The sequence below is a fragment of the Oryzias latipes genome, chromosome 15 (assembly GCF_002234675.1).
Source record: "Oryzias latipes chromosome 15, ASM223467v1".
Taxonomy (NCBI): Eukaryota; Metazoa; Chordata; class Actinopteri; order Beloniformes; family Adrianichthyidae; genus Oryzias; species Oryzias latipes.
In genome coordinates this window covers 9,394,562-9,421,538 of record NC_019873.2, presented here as the reverse complement: position 1 = coordinate 9,421,538, position 26,977 = coordinate 9,394,562, and the positions used below count along the sequence as shown (strand labels likewise).

General features: G+C 42.7%; 2 protein-coding genes across 3 annotated transcripts in view; both read right to left on the bottom strand.

Moving 5' to 3' along the window:
• LOC105357330 (cadherin-1-like) overlaps window positions 1-26,977 on the bottom strand; it is a 66,857-nt gene that overhangs the window by 1,237 nt on the left and 38,643 nt on the right. The window lies entirely within an intron of this gene.
• LOC101172313 (cadherin-1-like) lies at window positions 889-26,908 on the bottom strand. 2 transcript variants are annotated; one of them, XM_023963134.1, is made up of 14 exons: window positions 26,749-26,908; window positions 25,640-25,751; window positions 22,561-22,649; window positions 22,239-22,439; window positions 18,475-18,615; window positions 18,052-18,207; window positions 14,804-14,930; window positions 13,940-14,112; window positions 13,472-13,600; window positions 13,046-13,231; window positions 12,637-12,881; window positions 12,111-12,253; window positions 8,364-8,455; window positions 889-1,300 (listed from the first exon to the last, which is right to left on the bottom strand). In XM_023963134.1, the coding sequence occupies exons 1-14, from the start codon at window positions 26,812-26,814 to the stop codon at window positions 1,085-1,087; spliced, it is 2,076 nt and encodes a 691-aa protein (XP_023818902.1). In that variant the 5' UTR covers window positions 26,815-26,908; the 3' UTR covers window positions 889-1,084. The 2 variants fall into 2 exon arrangements, 1 of the variants encoding a protein (XP_023818902.1); XR_002874699.1 differs by having other exon boundaries at window positions 1,189-2,498; window positions 7,294-8,455.

The following is a 26,977-nucleotide window of genomic DNA, read 5'->3' as shown; positions in this document are numbered from 1 at the left end:
TCAACTAGTATTTGCACAAGACCTTAATTTGTGTTTCGGCTGCTCCATCTAGGAGTCACAACAGCAAATCATCCTCCTTCATCTACCTTTCTCCTCTGCATCCTCCTCACTCACACCAACCACCCTCATGTCCTCCTTGCTGACATCCATGAACTTCCAAATGGTTTTCTTTTAAATCTTTCTTGTTAGCTTCAACCTCAACATCCTCACTGTTCCTCCTCTAAATGTGTCCAAAGCATTTTAGTCTGCTTCTCTGCTTTTCCTCCAGAGCATCCACTATGGACTGTTCCGCTGATGGATTCATTCCTGATCCTATCCATCCTCAGCACTTCCAAAGAGAATCACATCATCTTCATCTTCAACCCCCAGCTAGTGGGTCCCCACAGTATCACCACCTTTCACCCTTGATGACACTCTTTTGTCACACATTACACCTGCAACCTTTCTCCTGCTGCTCCAACCTGGTTGCACACAACTCGTATGGTGATTGACTGAACACACCTTATCCAGGTTTTTTTTCTCTCAAAAAGATTAATGAGAGAAAATATAAGAAATAGTTAAAGTTGTATGTAATATAGACTCAACATACTTGGAAAAAAAAATCAACAATGTCTAAAACTTACTGGATAACAGCAGGATTCCTCCAACTACTCCCCTGATGGTCTGCTCCTTCACCCCCCAACTATTCCTAAATGGAGCACACAGTCTTTTGTTTTCCACACAGTAGCACACTTTAGCTTGTATGGTGCAGTTCTGCTCCAAACCATCAGTATCTGAAACCCTCAGGATCACTTGGTAAGTTCCACTCAACACACTGGATTTTAAAACCAGTTCAACTTTGGTCTCTGCAAAGACAGAAAAGAAAACTTTACTCTGAAATATGTCCCTACTTTTATCCTTTTGTTGTTATTTTTGAGCACAAACAAAAATCTTGAAATAATGTAATCATATTTCTAATTTTAAGATAAAGAAAATTGTATTGCAACTGCAAAAGGAGCGATAATGATTAAGTTGACATTTTAGCCAATGTTCAAGCATAAAGCAAAAACAAAAAAAGTGCTTCTTCTAAAGGTGAAGTCTTGCTTTATTTCTTTTTAAAATCTCCAATTATGTTTCTTTTTAAGTATGAAAATGGCTTCATTTTGAGTCTTATGAACACAGACATACTGTCACTGTTCATCTGAGCGCTCCATTTGGGTTTGGATGCTTCATGTACCATCACATTGTATGGAGCAGAATGAAGAGGTCCATCTCTGTCTGTTACAGTTAACAGCACAGGAGCTGAGGCATCCCTGCAAACCTAGAAAAGAAAAGTCCTTTAGGCTCCAGTTTGGGATCATCATCTGACTGTTGACATTTATGCCTTATGCCTCCACTCTATCCTACCTTCAGCAATAAACTAGAGTTTCCAAATATAAAACTCCAATATAATACTATAACAGCTCTTGCAGATTTTTGCTTCATAGTAATTCCTTTCCAAACTAATATAAAGAGTGCTGCAACATCTCTGAGTGATAATTCTGTTTTTGTAAATCTTCAGAATGGGCTTGGAAACATACTTTCATTTCCAATGAAAAGTCCATGTAAAAGTGCACATACGTGTGCTTCAGGCTTCTGCATTTAAACCCTCACATTCACAGATCGCTACGCAAGTTTACAAGTCAGTTTGCTGGTTTTACAAACTAAACATACAGCAATTAAACTCACACTGAACGGTAAACAAGTTGAACTTTGACTAATCAGGGACTGTAATTTGGTGGTGATGTATGGGTATAAGCCTTATACAAAATACGGAAGTGCACGCACTTTGAAAATGGATCATGGAGGAGAAAATTAATAAGTGTGGTTTGTGCCCAGTCAGAATAACAGAACACCAAGTCTTTCATATAGACAGTGCGGAGAGCACTTTTGTACAGAGTTAGGAGAGCAGCTGCTATAATACCATAACAAAGCAGCAAGCACATATGTAAAGCTGCTGGTGTTTCTGGAGTCCCAAAAACTTCAAGGTTTGGGATCCTCCAGACACTTGCAATTATATGTAAACCTTCTATTCAGCCACCAGAAGAAATGCCTGTAGTGGGCCCTGACATACATGAAGACCAATTTTCAAACTGTCTTGTTCACTGATGAGTCCCGTGCAACCCTGGATGGTCCAGGTGGATGGAATAGTGGGTGGATGGCCACCATGTCCCAACAAGGCTGTGACGTCAGTGTAGTGATGTTTTGGCCGGAATCATGTTGAGAGTTGATCGGCCTCTATAGGGTCTCTGAAGGTGTGAAAATGACCTCTGAAAAGTATGTGGAGTTTTTGACTGAACACTTACTCTGTGGTACAAAAAGAAGAACTGTGCTTTCCGTAACAAAATCATCTTCATGCATGATAATGCACCATCTCGCGCTGGACGGAATACCTCTGCATCATTGGCTGCTATGTGCATAAAAGGAGAAAAACTTATGGTTTGGCCCCATCCTCCCCTGACTTCAACCCTAATGAGAACCTTTTGATACGTTCACCCTCCTGCTGCTCAGCCGTGCTCCCTCTGGAGGTCGCTCTTCTTCTCTGTCTGTTGCTTCTCCCCACAGCTGGTTCTCATTTTCCTTTGATTTGGTTCCTTTTTAAGGTCTCTGTCCCTGCATATGTTTGTCGCAGCGTTTTGTTTGGATGTTCTCTGTTTGATTTAGCGCTTTGGCATTAAATAGCCTTAAGAGTTCATTAGTCTCCTGATTCTTCCTGCATCTGGGTTAACCCCCTTGGTTTCACGTAACATTACGCTGCGACCATGTCCAACCCAGCAGGAGATTCGTCTCGACGAGACTTACCCGGATCCTCCGCCGGTGATGGTTCCGTCACCGGGATGGAGCGGGCAGACCTGGCTCAGGAGTTGCAATGATGCATGTCAGGTATGCAGCAGCTCCACGAACGCCTCTCCCACCTGGAACGTGCGCCCTCATCTTCTCCTCGGCAGACCAGACTGGGCCATCCTGAACCGTTTGATGGGACTGCTGCAGTCTGCCCGGCGATTCTTACTTCCTGTCGGTTGCAGTTTGACTTTAATCCTGACGATTTCCCCTCCGAGCAGAGCAAGGTGGCGTTTGCTCTGAGCTACCTAACCGGAAGAGCCAAACGATGGGGACTGGCGGAGTGGGAGCGCGGATCGGAGCTGTGTCGCTCCTTTCGGTCCTTCTCCGCTCGGCTTCTCACGGTATTCGATCCCACCACGCCTCATCGTGCTGCTGCGTCGGAGCTTCTTCGTCTTCAGCAGGGATCCCGCTGTGTCTCGGACTACGCGGTGGAGTTCCGGACCTTGGCTGCCAGCACCCGCTGGCCAGATGAAGCACTGCTCGACGTCTTCCTGCAGGGCCTGTCTGACGCTCTCAAGGACGAGCTGGCAGCGAGAGAACTTCCAGACAACCTAGAGGAGCTTATCGATCTGGCGGTTCGTATCGACCGTAGGATGAGGGAACGGGGTAACGAGCAACGCAGCCTTCCTGGTTACCGCCCACCGCGTCCCGCGGAGGTTCCCCCGCCTCTTTCAAACTCCTCCCCGGAGCCCATGCAGCTCGGAGCGGGCCGTCTCTCTCCAACTGAACGGCAGCGCCGCATGCGGGAGGGACTTTGCCTTTATTGTGGACGTTCGGGACACGTTGTGCGCAACTGTCCGGGAAACGCCAGGGCTCCCCAGCAGTGAGGAAACTGGTGAGCCGCAACCATTCTTTTTCCTCGCCTTCTCGTCCCTCCACCAAGGTTTTGGTGGCATATGCTGGAGCCCAGGTGGAATTTGACACTCTTATTGACTCGGGGTCTGATGGGGATCTGATCTCCCAGGAGGTGGTGGACAGACTGAAAATCCCCACTGAACCTCTGTCTCCAGCATTGGACATTCATGCCATTAATGGGACCCTCATACACAAGGTTTCTACTCGTACTGTTAAAATTTCTGTGTTGATCTCTGGAAACCACTCTGAGACCATGTCGTTTTATGTTGTTGAATCCCTTAAACCTCCTGTTATTTTAGGGTTTCCCTGGTTGAGCAGACACAAACCTCACATCGACTGGGCCTCGGGGCGGTTTCTGTCATGGAGTCCTTTTTGTCTGCTTAATTGTCTTGCTTCTGCCTCTGTTCGTAAGGTTGTGGAGGTCCAAAAGTCTCCGGAGCCTCCAGATCTCTGTAAAGTTCCGTCTGTCTATCATGATTTGGGCTCTGTGTTTTGTAAAGTACGTGCTAGTTCTCTTCCTCCCCATCGCCCTTACGACTGTGCCATCGACCTCCTGCCAGGGACTCAACCACCGAGGGGTCACATTTACCCCCTGTCGCCACCTGAACGAGAGGCTATGGACTCGTATCTGCAGGAGAGCTTACAGGCGGGGCTCATTCGTCCGTCCTCCTCTCCGGCAGGAGCAGGTTTCTTTTTTGTGGGGAAAAAAGATGGGGGTCTGCGCCCTTGCATTGATTACAGGGCTTTGAACACTATTACTGTCCGTAACACTTACCCCTTGCCACTGCTGCACTCCGCTTTTGACCTGCTAAGCGGGGCTCGTATCTTTACTAAGTTGGACCTCAGGAATGCTTATCACCTGGTTCGAGTGAGAGAGGGTGACGAGTGGAAGACTGCGTTTAACACGCCTAGCGGGCACTTTGAATACCTAGTAATGCCTTTTGGTCTAACTAATGCCCCAGCAGTGTTCCAGAGACTGATCAATGATGTACTGAAGGATATGCTTAACCAATTTGTGTTTGTCTATCTGGATGACATTTTGATTTTCTCTCCTGACCCAGAGTCCCACGTGCAGCACGTCAGAGCCGTACTCCAGCGCCTCCTGGAGAACCACCTTTACTGCAAGGCCGAGAAGTGCGAATTCCACTCTACGCAGACTCGGTTCTTGGGGTATGTGGTTTCTCCTGGGAGGATCCAGATGGATAACTCCAAGGTTAAGGCTGTGTTGGAGTGTCCGGTTCCCTCTGGTCGGAAGCAACTACAGCGCTTCCTGGGATTCGCCAATTTCTACAGGCATTTCATCAGAGGTTTCAGTGGCGTTGCTGCACCCCTTCATAAGATCACTTCAGCTAAGGTGCGCTTTGTTTGGGATAAGGAGGCGGAGAGGGCTTTTTGCGAGCTGAAGAGACGTTTCTCTACAGCTCCTATTCTGACTCTGCCTGATCCCTCCAAACAATTCATTGTGGAGGTGGACGCGTCTGAGTCTTGGGTAGGGGCTGTGTTGTCACAGAGAGCGTCTGATAATAAAATCCATCCCTGCGCGTATTTCTCCCGCAAGCTCACTCCTGCGGAGAGGAACTACGATATAGGGAACAGAGAGCTGCTGGCGGTGAAGGTGGCTTTGGAGGAGTGGCGCCACTGGTTGGAGGGGGCTGAGCGGGCATTTCTAGTTTGGACCGATCACAAAAATCTCGAGTACATTCGTTCAGCCAAGCGCCTCAATCCTCGCCAAGCGAGGTGGACTCTGTTTTTTGACCGGTTTAACTTCTCCCTGTCCTATCGGCCAGGGAGCAAGAACATCAAGCCCGACGCCCTTTCTCGCCAATTCCAACAGGAGGAGGTGGAGGAGAACCCCACAGAGGCCACACCCATCATCCCTGGCCACCTGGTGCTTGGAACCACCCGTTGGTCCCTGGAACGGAGGGTACAGGCTTCTGCTCCTGATCCGGCCTCCATTCCCTCAGGCTGTCCAGAGGGCCGGTTGTTTGTACCATCTGACCTACGCACCATGGTTTTAAAGTGGGGGCACTCCTCTCGGCTAGCTTGCCATCCCGGAGTAACAAGGACGGGGTTTCTTATAGCCCAGCGCTTTTGGTGGCCTACTATGTCCTCCGACATAAGGGCCTTTGTGTCTGCCTGTCCCGTTTGTGCCAGTGTGAATACCCCCAGGACCCTTCCCGCCGGCCTGCTTCACCCTCTACCTGTGCCGTCCAGACCTTGGTCCCACGTTGCTATGGACTTCATCACTGGACTGCCAAACTCAAGGGGTAAAACCGTCATTCTCACTATCATCGACCGTTTTTCCAAGTTAGCCCATGCTATTCCCCTGCAGAAACTTCCTTCGGCCAAGGAACTAGCAACATTGATTTCACAGCATCTGTTTCGTCTTCATGGAATTCCCCTCAACATCGTCTCGGATCGGGGCCCCCAAATCATCGCGGCTTTCTGGAAGGAGTTCTGCAACCTCCTCGGGATCAAGGTCAGTCTGAGTTCTGGATTCCATCCTCAGACCAACGGCCAGGTAGAGAGGTACAATCAAGATCTGGAGACTTCCCTGCGGGCAATGTGCAGTAAGAATCCTAAGACCTGGGCTGCACAACTTCCCTGGGTAGAGTACTCCCACAATTCTCTAGTTAACTCCACAGGATACTCACCATTCCAGGCCGCGTACGGATTCCAGCCCCCCTTGTTCCCGCACCAAGAACAATTGGCCTCCTCTTCGGGTCCGGCGGCTTTCGTGAGGAGGTGTCGCCGTACCTGGAGCAGGTTCCGCCAAGAACTCCTGCGGAACCAGGAGCGGCTCACTGTGGTGGCTAACCGTAGGAGGACCCCTGCCCCGGAGTACAAGGTGGGAGACAAGGTGTGGTTGTCTGCTACAGATGTTCCCTTGAAGGGTGGTTCCAGGAAGCTGCAGCCCCGGTACATTGGCCCATTCTCCATCACCCGAATCATCAACCCGGTGGCTGTACGACTGGAGCTGCCTTCCTCTCTGAGGATCCACCCAGTGTTCCACGTGTGCAAGTTGAAGCCTGCTAAGGTCTCTAGTCTCCAGCCTGCTCCAGCTCCTCCTCCTGCTCCTCGGATGGTGGATGGGGGACCTGTTTACACCATTCGGGAGCTTCTCGCCTCTAGGAGAGTGGGACGGGGCGTCCAATACTTGGTGGACTGGGAGGGTTACGGTCCTGCGGATCGGCAGTGGGTTCCAGAGCGTCACATCTATGACCCCGGGCTGATCGCCCGTTTCCATCGCCTCCACCCGGATCAGCCCCGTCGGGGTCCGTCTGGTAGCCGGACTTCGGGAAGGGGGTTATGATACGTTCACCCTCCTGCTGCTCAGCCGTGCTCCCTCTGGAGGTCGCTCTTCTTCTCTGTCTGTTGCTTCTCCCCACAGCTGGTTCTCATTTTCCTTTGATTTGGTTCCTTTTTAAGGTCTCTGTCCCTGCATATGTTTGTCGCAGCGTTTTGTTTGGATGTTCTCTGTTTGGTTTAGCGCTTTGGCATTAAATAGCCTTAAGAGTTCATTAGTCTCCTGATTCTTCCTGCATCTGGGTTAACCCCCTTGGTTTCACGTAACACCTTTGGATCGTCCTCAAGTAAAATATCTTGGAGGGTGGGTGGCAGTTCACATCCAAACAGCAGCTCTGAGAGGCTATTTTAATACCCTGCAAGGAAAAATCAAGTAGAGACTCTCCAAAAGTTCAATGGATGCAAGAGTTGTGAAGCTGCTACAAAATAAGTTGTACTATGTCAAAATGTGACGTGACCCATTAAGATGTTTTTGGTTGGAATAGCTATTGATTTCAGTAAATATGACCTCTTAATGCAGCAAATTCATTGATCATTTTCAGTTCTTTAGAATCTATCAAATGATGTGGAACTACATGTTGTGCATAATAATATGGAATGTTGCATTTGAAGGGTTTAATTTTGGAACAAAGTACTGTTATCTTCAAGAGGTTTGTTCAATATTTTATGTACTCTAATGGTTAGTGACTCGAAATTTATGCTGAATGTCAATTGCATTGAGTATTTAGAAAAATCATAGAAAAATATCAATTACATAGTACTTTGGAACGCGCGGCAGTAATAGAGCTGTGAAAGAAAAAGCCTGGAGCAAAATACACAAGAATTGCACCACTTCAACATTTTGCACCAAGCCTCTTCTAACTGTAAGTAGATGCGGTAGTATCAGGTAGCGACAGACCTGCGTTAACACAGTATGCTAAAATGGTGTTAAAAACCTGCGTTCATGAATGCACCACACATGCCCAGTTGGTATGTTGCTTTATAGAAGTGGTTTTGTTGCTCCATTTAAACAAACCACAGTGTCAAGAAATGAAGGAACTGAGTTGTTACTAAAGTTATCTTCATTTTTAAGCAAGCACTCCCTACAAGAGACCTACAAGACAAGAGGAATTACATGTGTGAATTTCACTTTGAATATCTGTAATTCTTCATTTGAAGAATCACATTTGAAGTTAACAGAAATTTCAGATTTGATCATAATATTAACCATCACATTGAATTAAACGCTTTGGTATGTTTGTGTGCTGAAGACATTCCACAGTGATCTCAAAGTATTTTTTAAAGCAGATGTGCATCAGACAAAGGACCACCAACATCCACCTGGCTCTAAATAGACACACCCTGATGATACGCTCCTCAATGAATGGAGGGTTATCATTAACATCTTCAAGTATAATGACCAGGGTTCCAGTTCCTGTGGCTGGGACTGGATCTGGAAAGACAAAAGTCATAAATCAGAAATAAGTTGCAGAAGCGTTTGTAATCTCAGGAAGGACTCAGTGAACTGGAAACTTCTTATAGACTTTGTGTCAGTAGGGTACATTTTAAGATTTACTTAAACCTTTTTGAACCAACTTTAATCACAGACATTGATAGGAGAGGTCTGGACTCAAATCAAATGACTTGGACTCCGGTCAGACTCCAGTCATGACGATTTTAGACCCAACTTGGACTTGAACAACAGTAATTTGTGACTTGACTTGGACTTTAACACCAACAACTCTTGATTTGACTTGGACTTCATCCCTCTGTCTAGGAAAGACCTGCTGTTTCCATAACATCCAAGATTAAAAAGTATATTGACAAAGACCGCGTTGTGTCTCTCTATCTCTGTGGATGTGTGCATCTGTGTGTGTGTGCGTATCTTCAACACAACATTCAATCAAATTGAGTCCACGTTGGTTTGATCCGACAACCCAACAAATCAAATTGTAATGGGAGGGTCAAAGATCTGTCAATCAAACTTAGCACCAGTTCCTGTTCGCAGGTGGTATTATGTTCCAAGGGAAAAAAACAAAAAAACGTTCTGGTATAAAAGTTCGCAGGAAAATACAGTTTGCAGTTTGCAGAACATGTGGATGAAGGCATTACTGACAGAGACTCAACAACGACCAACTTCGCCTGACTCTGAAATGACATAAAGACCTGTAAGGAACAAGCTGGTAAGGAAGGCCGGCTCTGTCCTGGGCTGCACACTAGAGTCCATCGAGGAGGTAGCGGACATCATGGATAACCCACCAAACTGTAGAGGCGCTTACTAGCTCCTTCAGCACGAGACTGTTGCAGCCACAGTGCAAGAAGGAGCGCTACCGCAGGTCATTCCTCCCCACAGCCATTACAATGTTACAACACCGTGTTACAGTGACACACTATGGACCCACGGGTGTCTTTCATTCACTCATTTATGTACCAGTATGTTACTTATTGATGCAGTTGTTTTCAGTTGGTTTTGTTCCTTAACAGTTGCTTCTTTTGGTGTGTACTTTGTATTTTGGTGGTGTTTTCTGCTTTTATTTACAATGTTATTTCTGTAAGTACACTGAAGGTCAATTTATCTTTTGGTGAATTTCACTTTAAGTGCTGTATTTCCTGGATGTCTTTTTTTGCTGCCTCAGATAACAGAATTTCCCCATGGTGGGATAAATAAAGTCATCCGTCCGTCCGTCCGTCCGTTCACTCTGCTAGTGGCAGTGAAATGAATGAGAGTAAACACACGCACAGCCAGTAAATTTGTAAGGAACATGTACTATACCATTAACGATGCTCTACTATTAATTGTTTCCTGTACAAAAGTTACTTAAAAAACTCTCAAATAAAATAAAATAAAAGAATAAACGCGTAAATAAATCACTAATACATTTATGTTTTTTCAGTCTTCTATATCTGCTGTTTTCTGACTTAAGATCCTTATTAACACAGTTCAGTTAACACTGTTGAAATATAACTATTGAATACAAAACATCACTCAAATTTTAAAGTTCTGAAACCTCCATCAATGGGTTCTTCTGAACACAGATTCACTTGTTTACTTCTTACTGCTGGACACTTGGCAGCACTTCCTCCCAAAAAGCTGAAACCCTCAGTATGGCTTATCCCTTGTGCTATCCTAGGCACTTGGGAGTTGGGTCATCAAGACCCACTAGACAGTGGTCTGAACCTTTTTTTTTCAATGATTTGTGATCTTTACTGGTGTCCATGGATTACATGAAATCTTTCCACCTTTATCCACCTTTGTCATGGTAGGGAGAACACGTCAATGGTTATCTTGACCCCATAGGATAGCACAAGGGTTAAAACTCAAGTGAATGTTAAGGACAACTCCAACTTCCTTTTCTCTTTCAGTCTCACTGCAGCTCAGCGTGTGCCTTCACCCCCCACCCCCCCCCCCCCACCCCCCCGCCTGGTCTCATCAATGATCCAGGCGCGGCGGCGGCTCATCTCAAACATGCCAATCGTGGAATTTTCCCCACGTATTTTAAGTGGGTCTAAGACTAAATCTTGTTGTTGCTCAAATGTTTTTAACGTTAAAGCCCCGTTAGCTGTCATGCAAGTGTGTGACATTTATTCTCCCCAGGTGACCTTGCCCTTTTGGGGTCACGGGGCTGGAGCTTATCATGGCCATTTTTGGGTGAAGGCAGGGGACAACCTGAACAGGTCCCCAGTCTGTTGCAGGACCATCACACTCGCACTCGCATGCACGGGGAGAACATGCAAACTCCACACAGAAGTGTTGTTGGTGTTATGTTTCAGGTTCCCCAGCCGGGACTTGAACAAGGGGCTTTCTTGCTGTAAATTAAGACAGCTAAGCACTGCGCCACTGTGAAGCCCTTCAATAAAGAAGATGTTAAGAAAATTATTATTTTTTCTTACAAAGATGTTAAGAAAAATGTATCAGAGCCAGAATGATTACTCTCACAAAATAAATTAACTGAGTAATAACTCTCTCAGTAGAAGTCTATGGTGTTTTGACTTCTTGGAATCAGCAGGTACTTTCTATTTGGAACACGATGGGAGAGGGGATCCATTGTTTCTACAGTCAATGGTTCTACGTGTATATACTGGGATGGGGAAAGGGTGGTAACAGACCAGGTGTGTGGAATGCTGGTGAGGGGGTTTAGCAGCTGCTCAAGAAGCCGCAGTGAGGGTTACACAACACAACTCGCACCTTTAAGTTACATGACTTTTATTTTCATAAATGCAGAAACCATCCTTATTATTATGTAAAATGTAGTCAGTTTAGAAACCAATTTGTTTCTATAACCTATTTTGTAGAGTAAAGGCCTGTTCACACCGGGACGAATTTTACGCCTCGTGACTAAACATAGGGCACCAATGAGAGTGTGCACACCGACGCGAAAAAACGCCACGCGCCAAAGCGTCAAAAAAAACAAAACGCCTTGGGTTCGTTTTTTTTTTTTTGACGCCTCGCGTCGAAATCTATTCGACCAATGAGAATGGCGCTTTTGCACACGTGTCCGGAGCTTCTGAAGTTACAGTTAAACACAACTTGGGGGCACTCAAACACAAAACTGCCTTGCTAACAACACATACCAGCGAAGAAGATAGACGCCAAGTAGCGTCTACACTGCCGCGAAGAAATAATGACGGACATTCTAAAATATCCCCGAACCAAGCACCAGTTGGAGCAACTGGTGCTTGAAATATTCATGTTTTCTTTGTATTATTCTGACAAGCGCGTAAATACTTGCTATCTTCTTCTGAGTGAAAAGCGACTATAAGAAGCGTAAAGTTGCGCAGCGCCACCTTGTGTACAGGAGTATTTCTGTTTACATTAAGCGCCATCTAATGTCAGGGAATGAAATTGCATGTTCGCTCGGCTCATCGTCAGCGAAAATCGCCTGGGTGTGAACACAAAAAACGTGGCGAAAAACGCTGGAATATTCGTCCCGGTGTGTACGGGCCTTTAGATAGGCCTACATCACAACAGTGAGGTCACAGGGAGCTGAGACAAAGGAGATGGAGGACTTGAAGTACTAACACATTTCCTGTACTTTTCCTTGTAATGCAATCACGCAATTTAATAAATTAGTCAGGAGCCTTATTCTTTCATTTGACTTTCCACTTACCGTTATCATAAGCACCAAGGAGCACCGTGTATTTATTCTCCTTCACATTAGGGGACTCTCTGTCCATGGGGCTTTTCACCTTCATCAGCCCTGAATCCTCGTCCACTGTCAGCCAGTTTTCAGGGTCATCAATTATTTTATACCTGCACATAAAAATGTGAACCATATATTTTTATTTTTTATGCACTGATAAGAAAAATGTTCTAATGATCTTTGTGTTTGTATAAATACAATAGTTGTTTACAATATGGAACAACTGTGTGTAAAACAATTGCATAAACTAAAGACGGACTGGTTTTGCAGGTAAAAATTAGGTTTATAGAATTAAAAGAATCTAAAGGACTTAAAAACACTTCCTCCTCTCTATTTCTGGGTTGGTCAGATTTGGATTAATTGACAATTTTGATAACATTCCTAAGTTACATTTTAACTACAGTAATAAATAAAAAAAAACAATACTATCATGTGTTTTTTAAATTTATTTTAGATAGAAAGAAGCATAAAAAAATGAGGGGACATTTTTTACTTGACAGTGTTTTCACGTTCAAAGTCTGGGTCTTCTGCCTCAGAATTCATGATCACACTTTCCACAGGAAGGTCCTCAGACTTTTGAACGGTCATCTCCTTTTCTTTAAAGATCGGAGGCTCATTGACGTCCTTCACGGTCACCACCACTGTGGCGGTGGAGGTGGTCAGTGGAATGGCAAAAGGGACTTCGTTCTCCACAATAACCTCCAGAGTGTGTGTTCTGCTTTTCTCAAAGTCCAGTCCCTAATATTTGATGAAAAATGTCAGAAGACAGTTGATCAGATTGAAGGACAGCTTCAGGACAAAACCTCTGTACATTTGCTGAGAATCAAACTTTATTTTTACACCAAAACCGAATTTGTTCAATTTGAAAACAGGATCTTTCAGAAGCGTCCTTGTTTTCTTACCTTAGCAGTTTTGATGATTCCTTCTTGTTTGTTGGTTCCTGTTTCTATGGAAAACAATTTATCAGGATCTCCTCTGACAATCATGAACTTGGCGTTCCATGCTGGGGTGTTTGGTTCATCTTCATCAGTTACTGACATTTTAACAACCTGAACCCCCACTGCGTTTTCATCAACTGATCCCTGATACTGGAAAAGGTAAAAGAATGAAAGGCTCAAAGAGGGTTTGCTCACAAAACCAAAATGAAATTTAAAACATGAAATATTCACAGCTGTCATGCAATCAAAAGACTGAGAAACTTCCCACAGAATGACATTTAATGCTCTTTATAAAAATTGAACATTATTATTTATTTCAAAGAAAACTTGAATGCGTCAAACCCTTCCAGACATTATTGTTAACCAAACAGTCACATGTGTTGTACTCACAGTAGATGCAGTAAAGACTGAAAGGTTGTCGTTGCTGTCCGTCACTTTCAAAACTACTGCTGTTCTTCCAGTTAATCCTTCTCCCTTTGTATCCGCTGCTTGTATTTCCAGAGTGTACTCAGGATATTTCTGTTGAAGCACATCATCATCATCATCATCATCTGCAGCAGCTCAAAGAAACTTTTTTTTCTTCAAACTTTGGAATAAAAAAAACATAAATAACAATCTTGAAAACACTGAAAATTCAAAGTTACTGGAAAATCTGAGTTTGTTTACAGTGTAATGAAATGATCAAAAATAGAAAGGGAAACTTTAAAAATCGTATTTTAACGTTTGAAGGTTAAATCCATAAAAAAATATTTTACTGTCAGTTATAAGAATGTTAACTACAAAACTAAAAAATATAAAAAAGAATAATAGCTCTAGAAACAACTGTTCTTTCAAGAAAATTTATTTCAGAATCATTACCTCTCTGTCCAAACCAACACCTTCAACCATGATGGCTCCATTGAAGGAGTTAATGGCAAACATGGAATCACTGGGAAGGTTAGGTTCCTGGCTCAGAATCGTGTATTTGATAATTGAGTTGTCATTGCCTGGTTCATCAGCATCAGTGGCTTTAACCTGAATCACTGTAGTCCCTAAAGAGGTCAAACATTACAGCACAATTAAAATTGGATTTAAATGACAAATCCCATCCTGTGTTTTGGGCCAAAAGATTTTCAAATCAAAGGAAGTGATTAAATAGTAGAAATGTACAGTAATATTCATAATAGCCAATATGACCATGTCTGCCATCAGTTCTCCAGTATTTTTGCTTTGACTATGCAGCCATGATGACTGAACACATCATTAACCTATAACAAACTTTACACACATCAGTTTCTTTCTGCTTCCATCAGTGTTAAAGTCTAAATCATGACTGAAGTTTACCTGCAGCTCTGACATCCACTCACTTCCAGAAAAAACAGCTTTAGAGGAAGAAACTTCTCACAATCAATGTGGAACAGTAACAAGTATTTGGAGAACAGGATTAACACGGGCGTCAGAGCTCACAGCTCAGCAGAAAAAACTAAACTCTCTGAAGGTGAACATCTACCACTGTAGGAAAAGAAAATGCAATCCTTCAAGACTCAAACTTGTGTAGGTCAACCTCACCATTTCCACTACTTATTATTTACTTTATCTGATTCTGTTCTGTTCACTGGACTTTAACAAAAATTACTGAGATCCAGAACCTGCTCTGGATTCAACTGTTTGACCAGAAAAGGTTAGGATACAAAATAAAAACTATTATTTGTTTAAACATTACAAATGATCCACTGATGTTACCTTTTGGTGAAGATTCAGCAACTTCTGCCACATAGGATGTCTGTTCAAAAATAGGTTTGTTGTCATTCATATCAATTACATTGATGATGATTTCCATAGGATCGTCCATATCAGCGTGTGCAAGCAGCTACAAAATAATACAAAGAACAAAGTGTTACTGTCCAAGAAACAACAACACAAACTCTAAGGTACATTTTTTTGCCAAAACATCTACAATAAAATTTAACCTCTTTAACAAAATTAAAGACCGGGGGGGGGGGGGCAGCCTTCACTAAAAGAAGCGCTTTGACCAGTTGAGAAAAAGCAAGATTTTGCACAGCTTACAAGGTTCTAAATAGAGTATCAAAATGTCAAAAGGAGGAGCAACAGAACAATTTATTGAAAATAGTAATTAATAAAAAGAACTGGTCATTGGCTGATCAAAAGTTGCAGACCACAGCTTTTTGATGCCATAATTTACATTCAATGATATTTACTAAGCAATTCTCCTGTCAAAGTCTCTTGGTGACAAAGGCTAAAAAACTGTCTTTGAATGTGGCAGGATTGTTGAGCGGCATAACCAAGACCACTCACAATGTGTCTTTGCTTCTGAGGTTGAATACAGTAAAACGTTTTTGTCAAATAAATAATAAGTAAAATAATTATTTAAAAGTCATGAGGTTATGTAATGAAAATATCAAGTGCCAGACCGGTCCGGCACTGAGCCTGAAGATTCAAAGGACTGTCTGCCATGACTCGGACCATCACTGGAGCTGACTGGAGCCTGGACCAAACAGCATCTCTTGCAGACTGCATTTACAAGAGAAGGGCTTCGAAAAACAAAAAGCATCTTCAAAGGCCACGTCTCCATCAATGCCCCAAAATTGCCCGGTAGGACATGGCAAGGGAATCATAATTTACCCTTGTCTGTGTGGTGATGACTGGGTTTTTCAACAAGACTATGCTGCAGTCCACAACACCCATCTGACAAAGAGACTTTTTTCAGGAAAAGAACCTCACTGTCTTGGATCAAACTGCATGTTCTCCTGATTTGGGGATGGATGGTAGGAGAAGTTTACAAAAATGAACATCAGTTCCTGACAGTGGATGCCCTTCATGAAGCCATCTTCACCACTTGACACAACCTTCCCAAAAGCCTTTTAGTCTCACGAAGCATGCCAAAACAAATTTTTGTGTTTTGTTTTGACCCTTTCGTTTTTGTTTTTAGGACTTAACAGGGGTTTGTCTGTGCTTTGCTCCGAAACGTTTGAGCTGATGAACAGCCAATTTCAGTAAAATTTTTGTTTTAACTCTTGTGCTATCCTACACACTTTAACATTGGGAGTTGGGTCATCTAGACCAACTAGACCAGTGGTTCCCAAATTTTTTCTGCAGGGCCCCCTTTCTGAAGATTAGAATATTTTCAAGCCCCCCACACTGACACAAACATACAAATCCTTTGTTTCTAAACTCCACTGCGCCCCCCCCTGCAATACCTCCGCGCGCCCCCCCAGTTTGGGAACCACTGCACTAGACAGTGCCTTGAACCTTTTTTCTTCAATGATCTTCACTGGTGTCCATGGATTACATGAAATCTTTCCACCTTTATCCACCTTTATCATGGTAGGGAGAACACGTCAAAGTAAGGGTGGGGTCATCTAAGATAGCACAAGGGTTAAATAAAGTGTCAGCTTATAATTTTTGGCCTCTCGTTCCCCTTTCTTCTTTTTTACATTTAGAACATTGTTCAAATCTAACCAAGCAAAATTAAAATTATAGCAATTTCTTAACTGGTTCTAAGATACGAAGCCCTGGACCCGACATTGAAAAAAAAAAATTGTTCCCCTCAAATTTAATCAAATGAGCATTTCATGCACACTAATTAGTATCTCATGCGCACAACTTAGTAAAGTGAAATCCACTTTTTGATTCCTTAATCAATACTTGTAATTTGTACGCACAAAACACTAAAACGTGCATATGAATATTAAGTTGCGTACACAAAATGCTAATTTAAAGGGAAACAAATTAACTTGTTTTTAATGTCATGTCCAGGGCTCTACATTTTAGTCATGAGTGCTTTTCTTTGATGGATGTAACAATTACAAATAACACTTATGTTTGTGACACTGCCACACTGAAATAAGTTGAAATGAATAAATGAAAAGGGCAAATAAGGAAAATAAAAGGCTAAATGGTCAGTTGCTCAAGGGGAGACCAAGATGTAAAAGAAAAAAAGGTAAATGAGGAATAATGAAAGAAAATTCTGTAAACACACTGCCTGTAATTAATATGTATGGAGTCACTATCTAAGGGACTGGTGATTGGTTGACATGGCAATGGAAGGAGACCAAAAAGTTTTTGAAAGAAGCTGAATGAAAGGAGCGAGGAGAGAAAGGGCGTACCGGCGTCAGATGCGGAAAGTCTGCAACAGCATCAGATGTATATCTCTTTGTCACCTGCCTTATTTGGAAGGATAGTGGGAGATACCTCGCTTGGTTTCTTCAGCTTGTCAGAACGGTTTCGGCGAGGATTGGATTTCCCTGAGGGGAGGAGGAGCGCACCTAAGGACGCCCACCTGGAAGCGGTGACGACCCTAATTGTTTTTGTTTTTGTATATTTTTTCTAAGTCATGATACCATGTGAAGAATGGGACTTCATTTAATTTTTTGATGAATTGTTTTTTTTTTTCCGAATGGATCCTATTATTTGTGGACATCAGCTAAGGAGCGGACTGTAAATATTATTGATTGTGGGACTTGGATTTTAGGAAAACAGGCAAATCTCTAGGGTTAATTAATGTTTTTTTGCATTCTGTTTTTTTTTTCCTTTTTGTGTTTGCTGACTAAAAGAAAGTTTTGCAAAGGTGAGTTTTTTGTTTCAGTTAAATAGGACTTTTGTGTGGTGTTTTCTTGTGTGAACATTCTTTTTTGTTGTTGTTTGCTTAACCCTTGTGCTATCTTAGATGACCCCACCCTTACTTTGACATGTTCTCCCTAACCTTGACAAAGGTGGATAAAGGTGGAAAGATTTCATGTAATCCATGGACACCAGTGAAGATCATTGAAGAAAAAAGGTTCAGACCACTGTCTAGTGGGTCTAGATGACCCAACACCCAACGTTAAAGTGCCTAGGATAGCACAAGGGTTAACGTAGTGAGTACCCGCCTTGGTAATGTATCAATTCAAATTAATTCTTTATATGTTTTTTTTTTAGCCTTACTAAAAATCTCTCAGATATTACCTGGCACAAATGTATCTCATTCTTACCGGATAATGTGCTTGTTTCTCTCTGTCAAGTCTCTGATTAACATACAGATCACCAGTGTCTTTGTCCATTGTAAAGAGTCCTAATGGATCTTCATTGGCTCCTGGACCTGTGATACTGTAGTGGATCTTCTTAACTTTGTCCTCACTGGAGCGAATCTGAACAAACCAAGAATCAATAAAAACCCACCGACAACAACATTAACTTTTATTTAGCAAACAACATGAGTCGAATCTGTTTGAAATTTCTCATTAAACATGAGACAATAGCTGATTTTTCATTAAAGCTTAACACCAAATATTTTAGGTATTGCAACTTTTGAATTTGACTTTAAAAAAGTGAGTTTAAAGATTTGACCGAGCTGAAGACAAAAAAAAAAAAAAAAAAGAATTAGCAGTTCTGCAGCAGATTTTGATGTTTCCTACCGTAACCATTTTAAGTGGAAAGGGTCCATTGCTATTCTCAGGAATATTGATAGGAGGGATGTGCCAGTCTCTCTTCATCCTCCTCAGTCCATTACTCGACTTGGGAAAATAAAGGACGGCCACATCTGGATGTCCTTCATTCTGGAAATATGTTTTCCAGAATGAAATTAGGCGTCGGTTAAAACAAACAAAAAACAGAATATTTACAAGGCAAGAAGTTTAAAACTAAAATATTTGAAGACAGTAATGCTGAAGTGCATCACAAATAAAGATGAAAATTTGTGAAGTAATTGACAACTTCATCTATAGTCTTCCTTCTCAAGGAACTTATTCAGTAAAAAAAAGTCCCCCGTTGCATTAAAACAGCTTCAATTCCTCACTTTCAAATGCAAACCAGTGCAATCAGTGATTCGACATTTGTCCCCTGTAGGGACATTAGAGTCACTTTTTGCTAAACCATCTGTCTCTATTATTCTCTGTATTTTTCTCTGTATAACAGGCTCTCTGTTAAATACAGATGCTCTCTCTTGATGCAGCTAAACCTGATTTCTGATGTTTCCAGAACAAACTTCCACAGTAGGGAAAGTCAAGAATTACTTTACAAACATTAGTTCTTTGATTTCCTTCAGTTTTTCACAATGAAAGGTGAAACTAATTTTTGCTTTTTCATCAAAAGAAACAGCTAGCTTGATACCTTGTAAAGGTCTAAATCAGTAGTGCAACAGGATAAAAGTGCAAACAGACTTCCTTCATTCAAGATTCAGGGAGAAGAGCAGAGGAAAAATGCAAAGCCCTGTGGAGATCCTGTGCTGAGGATTGGGTGGTGGAGATATTCTTTCCCAGCCGCACACACTGCCTCCGGTCTATAAGGAAGTCAGTGATCCACCTGTAGGTGTAGTCAGGCACGTTGAGCTGGTGGAGCTTTTCCTGGAGCGGAGAAGGGAGGATGGTATTGAATGCAGAGCTGAAGTCCATGACAGGATCCTAGCATGGGTTCCCGGGGAGTCCAGATGCTGCAGGATGAAGTGTAGGGCCAGGTTGATGGCATCGTCTACAGACCTGTTGGCTCTGTAGGCGAACTGTAGAGGGTCCAGGAGGAGAGAGGTGAAGGATTTGAGGTGGGGGAGGACCAGACGCTCGAATGACTTCATGACTACAGACGTAAGTGCCACAGGCCTGTAGTCATTGAGGCCATTTATGCAGGGCTTTTTGGGGATAGGGACTATGGTGGACAGTTTGAAGCAGGCCGGGACGTGGCAGGACTCCAGGGAGGTGTTGAAGATGTCTGTGAAGACCGCTGCCAGTTCACCTGCACGGTGTTTCTGGGTGGCAGAGGGGCAGTGGCGGTTCTACCCTGAATTACTCCCCGGGCGAGACCCTCCTCTGGCGCCCCCCCCCCAATAGAGTCACTTTGTCCATTTATTGTAACTGAAAATACAGTTAGGAAATATTTAATCAAACACAAATAATCTGAAATAAATATTATAAACTACAAATCACACTAATAATACACTAGAATAAATGTAACTGCAGCACTAAGAACAGAAACACTAACTAAAACCTAACCTTTGTGGCTTTCCTGATGCAAGCTTGTCAATAACGTCATCATATGAAATCTGTTCCCCCCCTGAATGATTGATACTAACAACAGCAGGTTAGTGAGTTGCTCCTGAGACATTGGTGACCTCAGGTATGACTTGATCTACTGGAGTTTTGAAAAGCTAACAGCAGCAGCAGCAGCAGCAGCAGCAGCAGCAGCAGCAGCAGCATGCTACCATCAAAGCTTATTTAACATTATGAACTAATATACAACAATAAAACACAACAAAAACGTTGTGTTACAGCAGAGCAGACAGACACACGAATCATAACTAATGTTACAAGTTAAGGCAGAGCAAACATTTAAGAATAAATATCTTAAAAATGACGTTATTTGCAATATTTGGGCCTACTTCAGTTTTGGTCATGATAGACCAAACAAGAGATTTTTCCTCTGCAACGTTGTTGTTGTTGTAGGGCAGGTAGCATTCGAATTTAGAAAACGTGCATCTAGCTATGCGATAATACCCTTTTCTTTGTCTCTTTTCTCCTCTTCTTCTCTTTTCTTTCTAAATTGGGCACCAGCTTTGACCTTTTTTCTCCATATTTCAGATGTTTCTGCATTTAGCATAAATGTCCTGACATAGGTATCAAGTCTGTCGACTAAACCAACTGTCATCTAAGTGAAGAATTTTTTTTGTTTTCCCATTTTTTATTTGGGCATTTCACACAAAAATAACCAAAAAAGCATGATTTTTTTATACTTTTTTTATACCCGCAGCCCCCCCCCCCTCCCGTTCGTCAAACATTTCCAGCAGGAGCGCGTGCAGCTGCACCCAGGGGCGCTAATTCGCTACATGGCGGCGCAATTTTTATTTTTATTTTTTCATCAAGCACTGAGCCGCGGCCCGCGACCGTTACCCCCCTGGAAGAAGATCCAGCCAGGTTTGTGCATGCGTTTTGCGCTCCGTGCTCACCTCTCAACCTGCACCCTTCACCCCGCGCCCCCTCCCTTCTCCTTCTTCACCCCGCGCTCCCCTCCCTTCTCCTTCTCACACACATTTGCGTCTACTTCTCAAAGACAGGAGGGAGCGCAGCTGTGGGGCGGGGGCGCCGCCAGGTTTCAGGCTGTTACAAACTCTGTGATATAAGTAAACCAATAGTGGTGCATAAAGTATTTTACAAGAGCTGAGCCGCTGGCGCCGCCCCTCCGTCATTTTTCCGCCCCGGGCGATCGCCCGTATGGCCCGTGCCTAAAACCGCTACTGGGCAGGGGAGATGCCATCCAGGCCAGGAGCCTTCCGTGGGTTTTGCTTCCGGAAAAGCTTGAGCACCTCCTCTTCTGTCAGTAGCCGCGTTTACATGAGCAAAAGTAATCGGAATGAACGCCTGATCGGAAAGAAAATGCGTCATGTAAACGCGCAGTTCGGAATACTCTGCCCCGATCAGACTCGTCCGGATCAAAATTTCTTTCCAATCGAGATAGGTGGGTTAAACCGATCGTTTATCCGATCGTTGTTCATGTAAAAGGTCATTCCACTCGTGTGTCACTACTGCTCTGGTTTACGTCATGCATAGACGGTGTTTCGCTGAGAGAAAGCTTTGGAGCGCATAAGGGACTGACCAGCTGCTCTGTGGACGCCCCGTGAAAAGCGCCGCTCCGCTCTCGCCTCTCTTACACCCCTCACGAGGGAGATGCGGGGAAGGAGCGCTTCGTGCCCCCGACGCTCACTTGGTCCACTGGCACCCGAGTGAGCAGAGCAGCTGGATTAATAACTTTGTGTCTGAGCGGAGGGAGGATGCTTTTTTACGTGTGCGTTTTGTTGATTTGTTATGTGTGGGAGAATTCAGACTGCGAGCCGTCCCCCCGCTCTGGGTTAGCGGCTGCAGGACTCAGGAGGAACCGTGTTCGAACAGCGAAGCTCCTCCACAGCCTCGCTGGTCCACATCTTAGAAGTCCTCACTGTTGGTTTAGAGAGCTTCAGCTTTTGTCTGTATGCGGGGATGAGGTGAATCAGGGCGTGGTCCAAGAAGCCCAGAGCCGCGTGGGCCACGGCTCTGTAAGCCCCGCTGACTGTTGTATAGCAGTGATCCAACGTGTTCTGCTCTCTTGTTGGGCATTTGACAAACTGTTTGTATCTAGGGAGCTCCTTGTCATTAGACAATCAAGCTCTATATAGTAAAATCTTTTTTCGGGGCTCAATTTGTTGCATATTTGAATTTACCTCTATGGTATTGTCAGAATCCACATCGGTGTTGTGATGGTTCTGGTGTCTGTGACCTCCATGGTGATGCTCAGCATCTCTGCTTTGGTGATGTCCATGATGCAGGACCATGACAGGAACAGCCATTTTGTTGCCCTGTGAGTCCAAGGAGTGAACAAAAAAGTCCAGCCGTCCATCATGAAGATCAACTGCTCTTTTTACCTAAAATATAAGATGACAACTAAGATTTGACTTTGTCAATTTGTGGCAAAACCAAGTGTGAGTTTAAGCAAAAATATTAATCAAAGAAACGTTGATGCTTTTAGGAAAAACTGTTCCTTACAGTTAATACTCCATCAGTAGTTAACACAAAGCGACTGTCATCTGTGCTGAAGAGAAACCTTGTATGATCGGTGCAGTCAGTGAATCCAACTATGAATAAAAAACACAAAGCATACATTAAAATATCAAGTACAAACACTTTTTCCTTTGAGTTCTTGGTGCTCCCTTTAAGAGTTGCCACACTAAAGACTTTTTTTTTACCACATTATTAATCTCCACCAAACCATTCAGTGCTACAGATGTAGGTGAAGCAGATCCACATTAATGCCCTGTATTTTTATTCTTAATTTCTGCTTTTGTGAAGATAAAGATTGATGTCAGTCAAGTTTCTGCAGATTCTGGAAAAAACAAAACAATAAACCTTTTTATTCCCTGTTCTCACTTTAGGAAATGTGTGATCATCCATCAAATATTTGTAAGACTGGCCTGCTGGAGAGGGGCTTACCATAACATAACCTTCTGGATGGAAGTTGCTTGATACCTTTTCAGTCAAGGGATGGGGAGGAGCAGAGTTTAGTGGGAAATTAAATTAAAGAAAGGACAGGCCAAGAACAGCTACAAGAAAAACCTGGAGTAACAGCTGGACATGAACAACATCAGAGATGTGCAAAGTGTGGTGAGGTTGGTGGCTGGTGAGACCCTGACTCTTTCAATCAGATTTACGAGATAAACTGAATATATTTGCGAACTACTGATTGTGTTTTGTTTCTCATATCAGCTCCAAGTTCAAATTCGGGTTTGGGCACTCCTCCAAATGTATCCTAATGTCTTTGTGACGGTGACCTTGGGTGTTCAAGCCTTATTAGTAATGCCAACCCTTTTTTTCATTATGTCACTGTTAAGCTACATTCACATCGGACGCGATTCACATGTCAAATTTGTCCCACTGCCTCTCTTTTGATGGCCGTCAAAGTTGCTGCTTTAGTTCTTGTTCAAATATGTGTTCACAAACTTGGGAGGACTTGGGAGGAGCTACCATCGAAAGTTTTTAGTCCCAAAGCTAAATGGAAGCATTGAGTGTACATCTGTAAATCTGATTTACAATGCATGAAAGACACTGATGATGTTGAGACATCAGGTTTATTTATTTTAAAGAGATCTACAAAAGCATAGGTAATCGCATTTCCATGTCTTTTTATTATTGTCTCGTTGCAAATAAGACACATTTATTAAAGTTCATGTGTAGAACTATCAGAATCTCCTTCATGTTGGCTTTGGACTCCACCTTCTGTCACGGGCCAAAGCTGAGTCCCCAATTGGTTGAAGTGATGCGTCTTCTTCTCCAGACACAATATGGTGTGACGTGACACTAAAAACCTGCTGCTGTAAGACCACCACGCCATTCCCATCAATGTTCAAATCACACCACAAGACCTCTGATTGTGTTTTTACACTGACACAATGTTGAAACTGGATGCCCCTGATATTCAGTTCTGCGTACCTGCTGGTCTGTAAACCTGATCTTAGAATCATCTCTGCTCTCAATAAATTCTGATTCACCACTGACCTGTTGTCTTCCATTTTTATCTACCTAACCTGCTCTTTATACATTAACAAGTTGCTAGCATCTCAAGTGATTTTAGAGAGCAGCAGCCGTTATGCTTCTCCTATTGTCTTTGCCCGCAGAAAGATGGCAGCTGGGGATGTATGCTGAAAAGTAAGAACCAAAGTGATACGATTCTGATCCCTCTCACTGATGAATCATTGAATTTGTTATATGTAGTTTTGTAGTTTTTGTGGTTTTGTGTTCAGGCCCACTCCATGTAGTCTATGTAGTGTCTGGTGTTTGTTAGTTTTTAAGTGAAGCTGTAGGGGTAAACTGCTATTTTTTTGCATATGTTTTATCCTTTTTGTTAGTCTTAGGATGTTCAGTGTTTGTCATTGTTTCCCATTTTCTTTTGCTGGTTAGATTTCTGATTTCAGTTAGGTGGGGTTTTGTTATTTTGGCCTTGGTTCATGCTGAAGCCATTTGCTTCACCATTAAGTCATTGTTGTTTATTGTTGTTTTGTAAATACATTATTTGTATGAAGAAAATCTTTTGGTATTTTTTTATATTACTTTAAAGTTGGAGCAAAACATAACTTTTATGTTATGCTCCTCTTGGTCCCCTAGACCAGTGTTTTTCAACCAGTGTGCCATGGCACACTAGTGTGCCGTGGGAGATGGTCAAGTGTGCCGTGGGAAATTGCCCTCATTAACTGATCAAAAAACATTTCCCATCTCCAGGATTTCAGCTCTGTGTTCATCCAAACAGGCCCTGATAAAACACTGTTAGGAATATAAAAGATCAGAAAATTATTTTCTTTGTGTTTATTTAATTCTATTAAAGACAGTTTGATAAGAATGACGGTACCGCGATTTCGCTGCGAATTTAGCTTTTTGCGGCAAAGTCCCGCCCCTTTAACTGTCTCCGCCAATCATTCTTGAAGGCTTAATCACATGTCAGCAGTCTGACCAATCAGAAGTGGTTAAAGTCTTAACTTCCTTGTTCCAATTTAGCTCAAAAAGTCTCTCAGTTCCAACAAAAATACCAGCTAAAGCTCGTGTTTAGCGGTGTAGCTTTCCACAGAATCCGGTATCAGACCGTGGAACAAATGAACAAAACAATGAAGCTGAAAGACGCGAGTCTGTCTGCCATTTTTAGGCAGTTTTCACACTACATCTCCCATGATGCATTGGGTTAAAGCGTACAATGAGTCGTCCTTGTTAAACGTCTTGAAGCCACAACAAACACAAATCAAACAGTTTTTATACTTTCTAACTAAACTTTTATTTCATCTTTTAGAAAAAACATCTGCAACTTCCTGCTTTTTCTGCCACCACAATTATCACAAAAATGCATGTGAGATTGCGCGTGCGCGTGCGGGGGGGGGGGGCTGTAGATCAATACAGACTATGAGTTTCTGCTTTTTTTTTCTTTGGGTGCTGGTGTGCCGCGAGATTTTTGTCAAGGTTAAAGTGTGCCGTGGCTCAAGAAAGGTTGAAAAACACTGCCCTAGACATAAAAAGGGGCATAACAGATGAGCACAACCACATTCAGGAAGCATGAAGCAGTAACTGTTTGATGAACTCAACATACCTTTGCCCAGTCTTGTGCTTTGTTTCAGATGCTTCTTGTTCACTTTGAATATCAAATCTGAGTCAAATCCAGGTTTACATGGTGACTCCTCTACAGACGACACAACTGCCATCTACAGAAAAGTAACATCCTGTTTAGGTTAAAAAGAAACTCACAATTTGAAATTCCCACATTGCTAATTGAACATGATTTTTTTAGGCTTCATTCCTTTCAAAACAGTTTTCCGTATTGTAAAATCTTGGTAGTGAATAATAATCCCAGAAGAAAAATGAGTAATTCTGCCAAGTTTACAAATTTTAGAAAATTTTTTGGTAGATAGTGATGGATAGATGAGGCCTCGAATCGTTTTGGCACATTGCCCAAACTATGTTGATAGTGTGTTGATACTGTGTCACTCAATACTGACTCCTGCTGGACTGAAAACATCACTGCAGGCAACCAAGTTAAGAAACTTTACAGATACATTGACTAAATTAGTGTGATCACAATATTTATCATTGTAGTTGTGGCTTCCTCCTCGCTCTGTAATGTACGGTGGCCCAGAAGGGTCACAACACAACATAATGCCTCAGATTTGAGGAGGTTCTTTAAATATGACAGTTCTGCTAAACAAATGCAACATTTTACTACAAAACAAAAATTATTAATTTCAAATGAGTCACTTTGAAATGGAATTGTATTCTGCTAGATTATGCTGAGATTGAGAGGAAATGGGGGGCCAAAAACACTATTGAAACTATTAAAACTATTAAAACTTCCACAAACTTAATTAAAACCCCACATTCAACACCTTAAGGATAGATTCAGTAATATAAGACATCAAACAGGTGAGCGGGGAAAACGAGGGTGAATGAGTGTGAGGAAAGACCCACAGCAAAAAATGTATAACGAGAAAGAAATTATTGTGATATTTGTTTTACACTTACAACTTATTAGTTTTTTTAAATGCCATTTATGACGGATTCAATACAACCTTTCCACTATAAAATACCATAGAAAAGCCTAAACTGACATACTGCATGATGGAGAAATTAAAGTTTTCTTACAAGAAGCAGACAAATCTCACAACATAATGTTAGAAAATAAAAAAATCTATCACAAAATCTTACCTGAAGAACAATCAAAGCTACAAATAATTGAATCCAGTTGCTTCCCATTTGTGTGTAAAGTCTCATGTCAAAAGTCCCCTGAGAAACACAGATGATGTTTAGGAAGAGCTGGAAGGTAAATGACTGACAGCAGGCAGTAGTTGCCTTCAGTGTTGCTTATCAGCAGTGAGTTGCTGCCTTCAGTTGTAAGTCAGACTTCCTGATACAAAAAAAACAGAAGTCAAACACA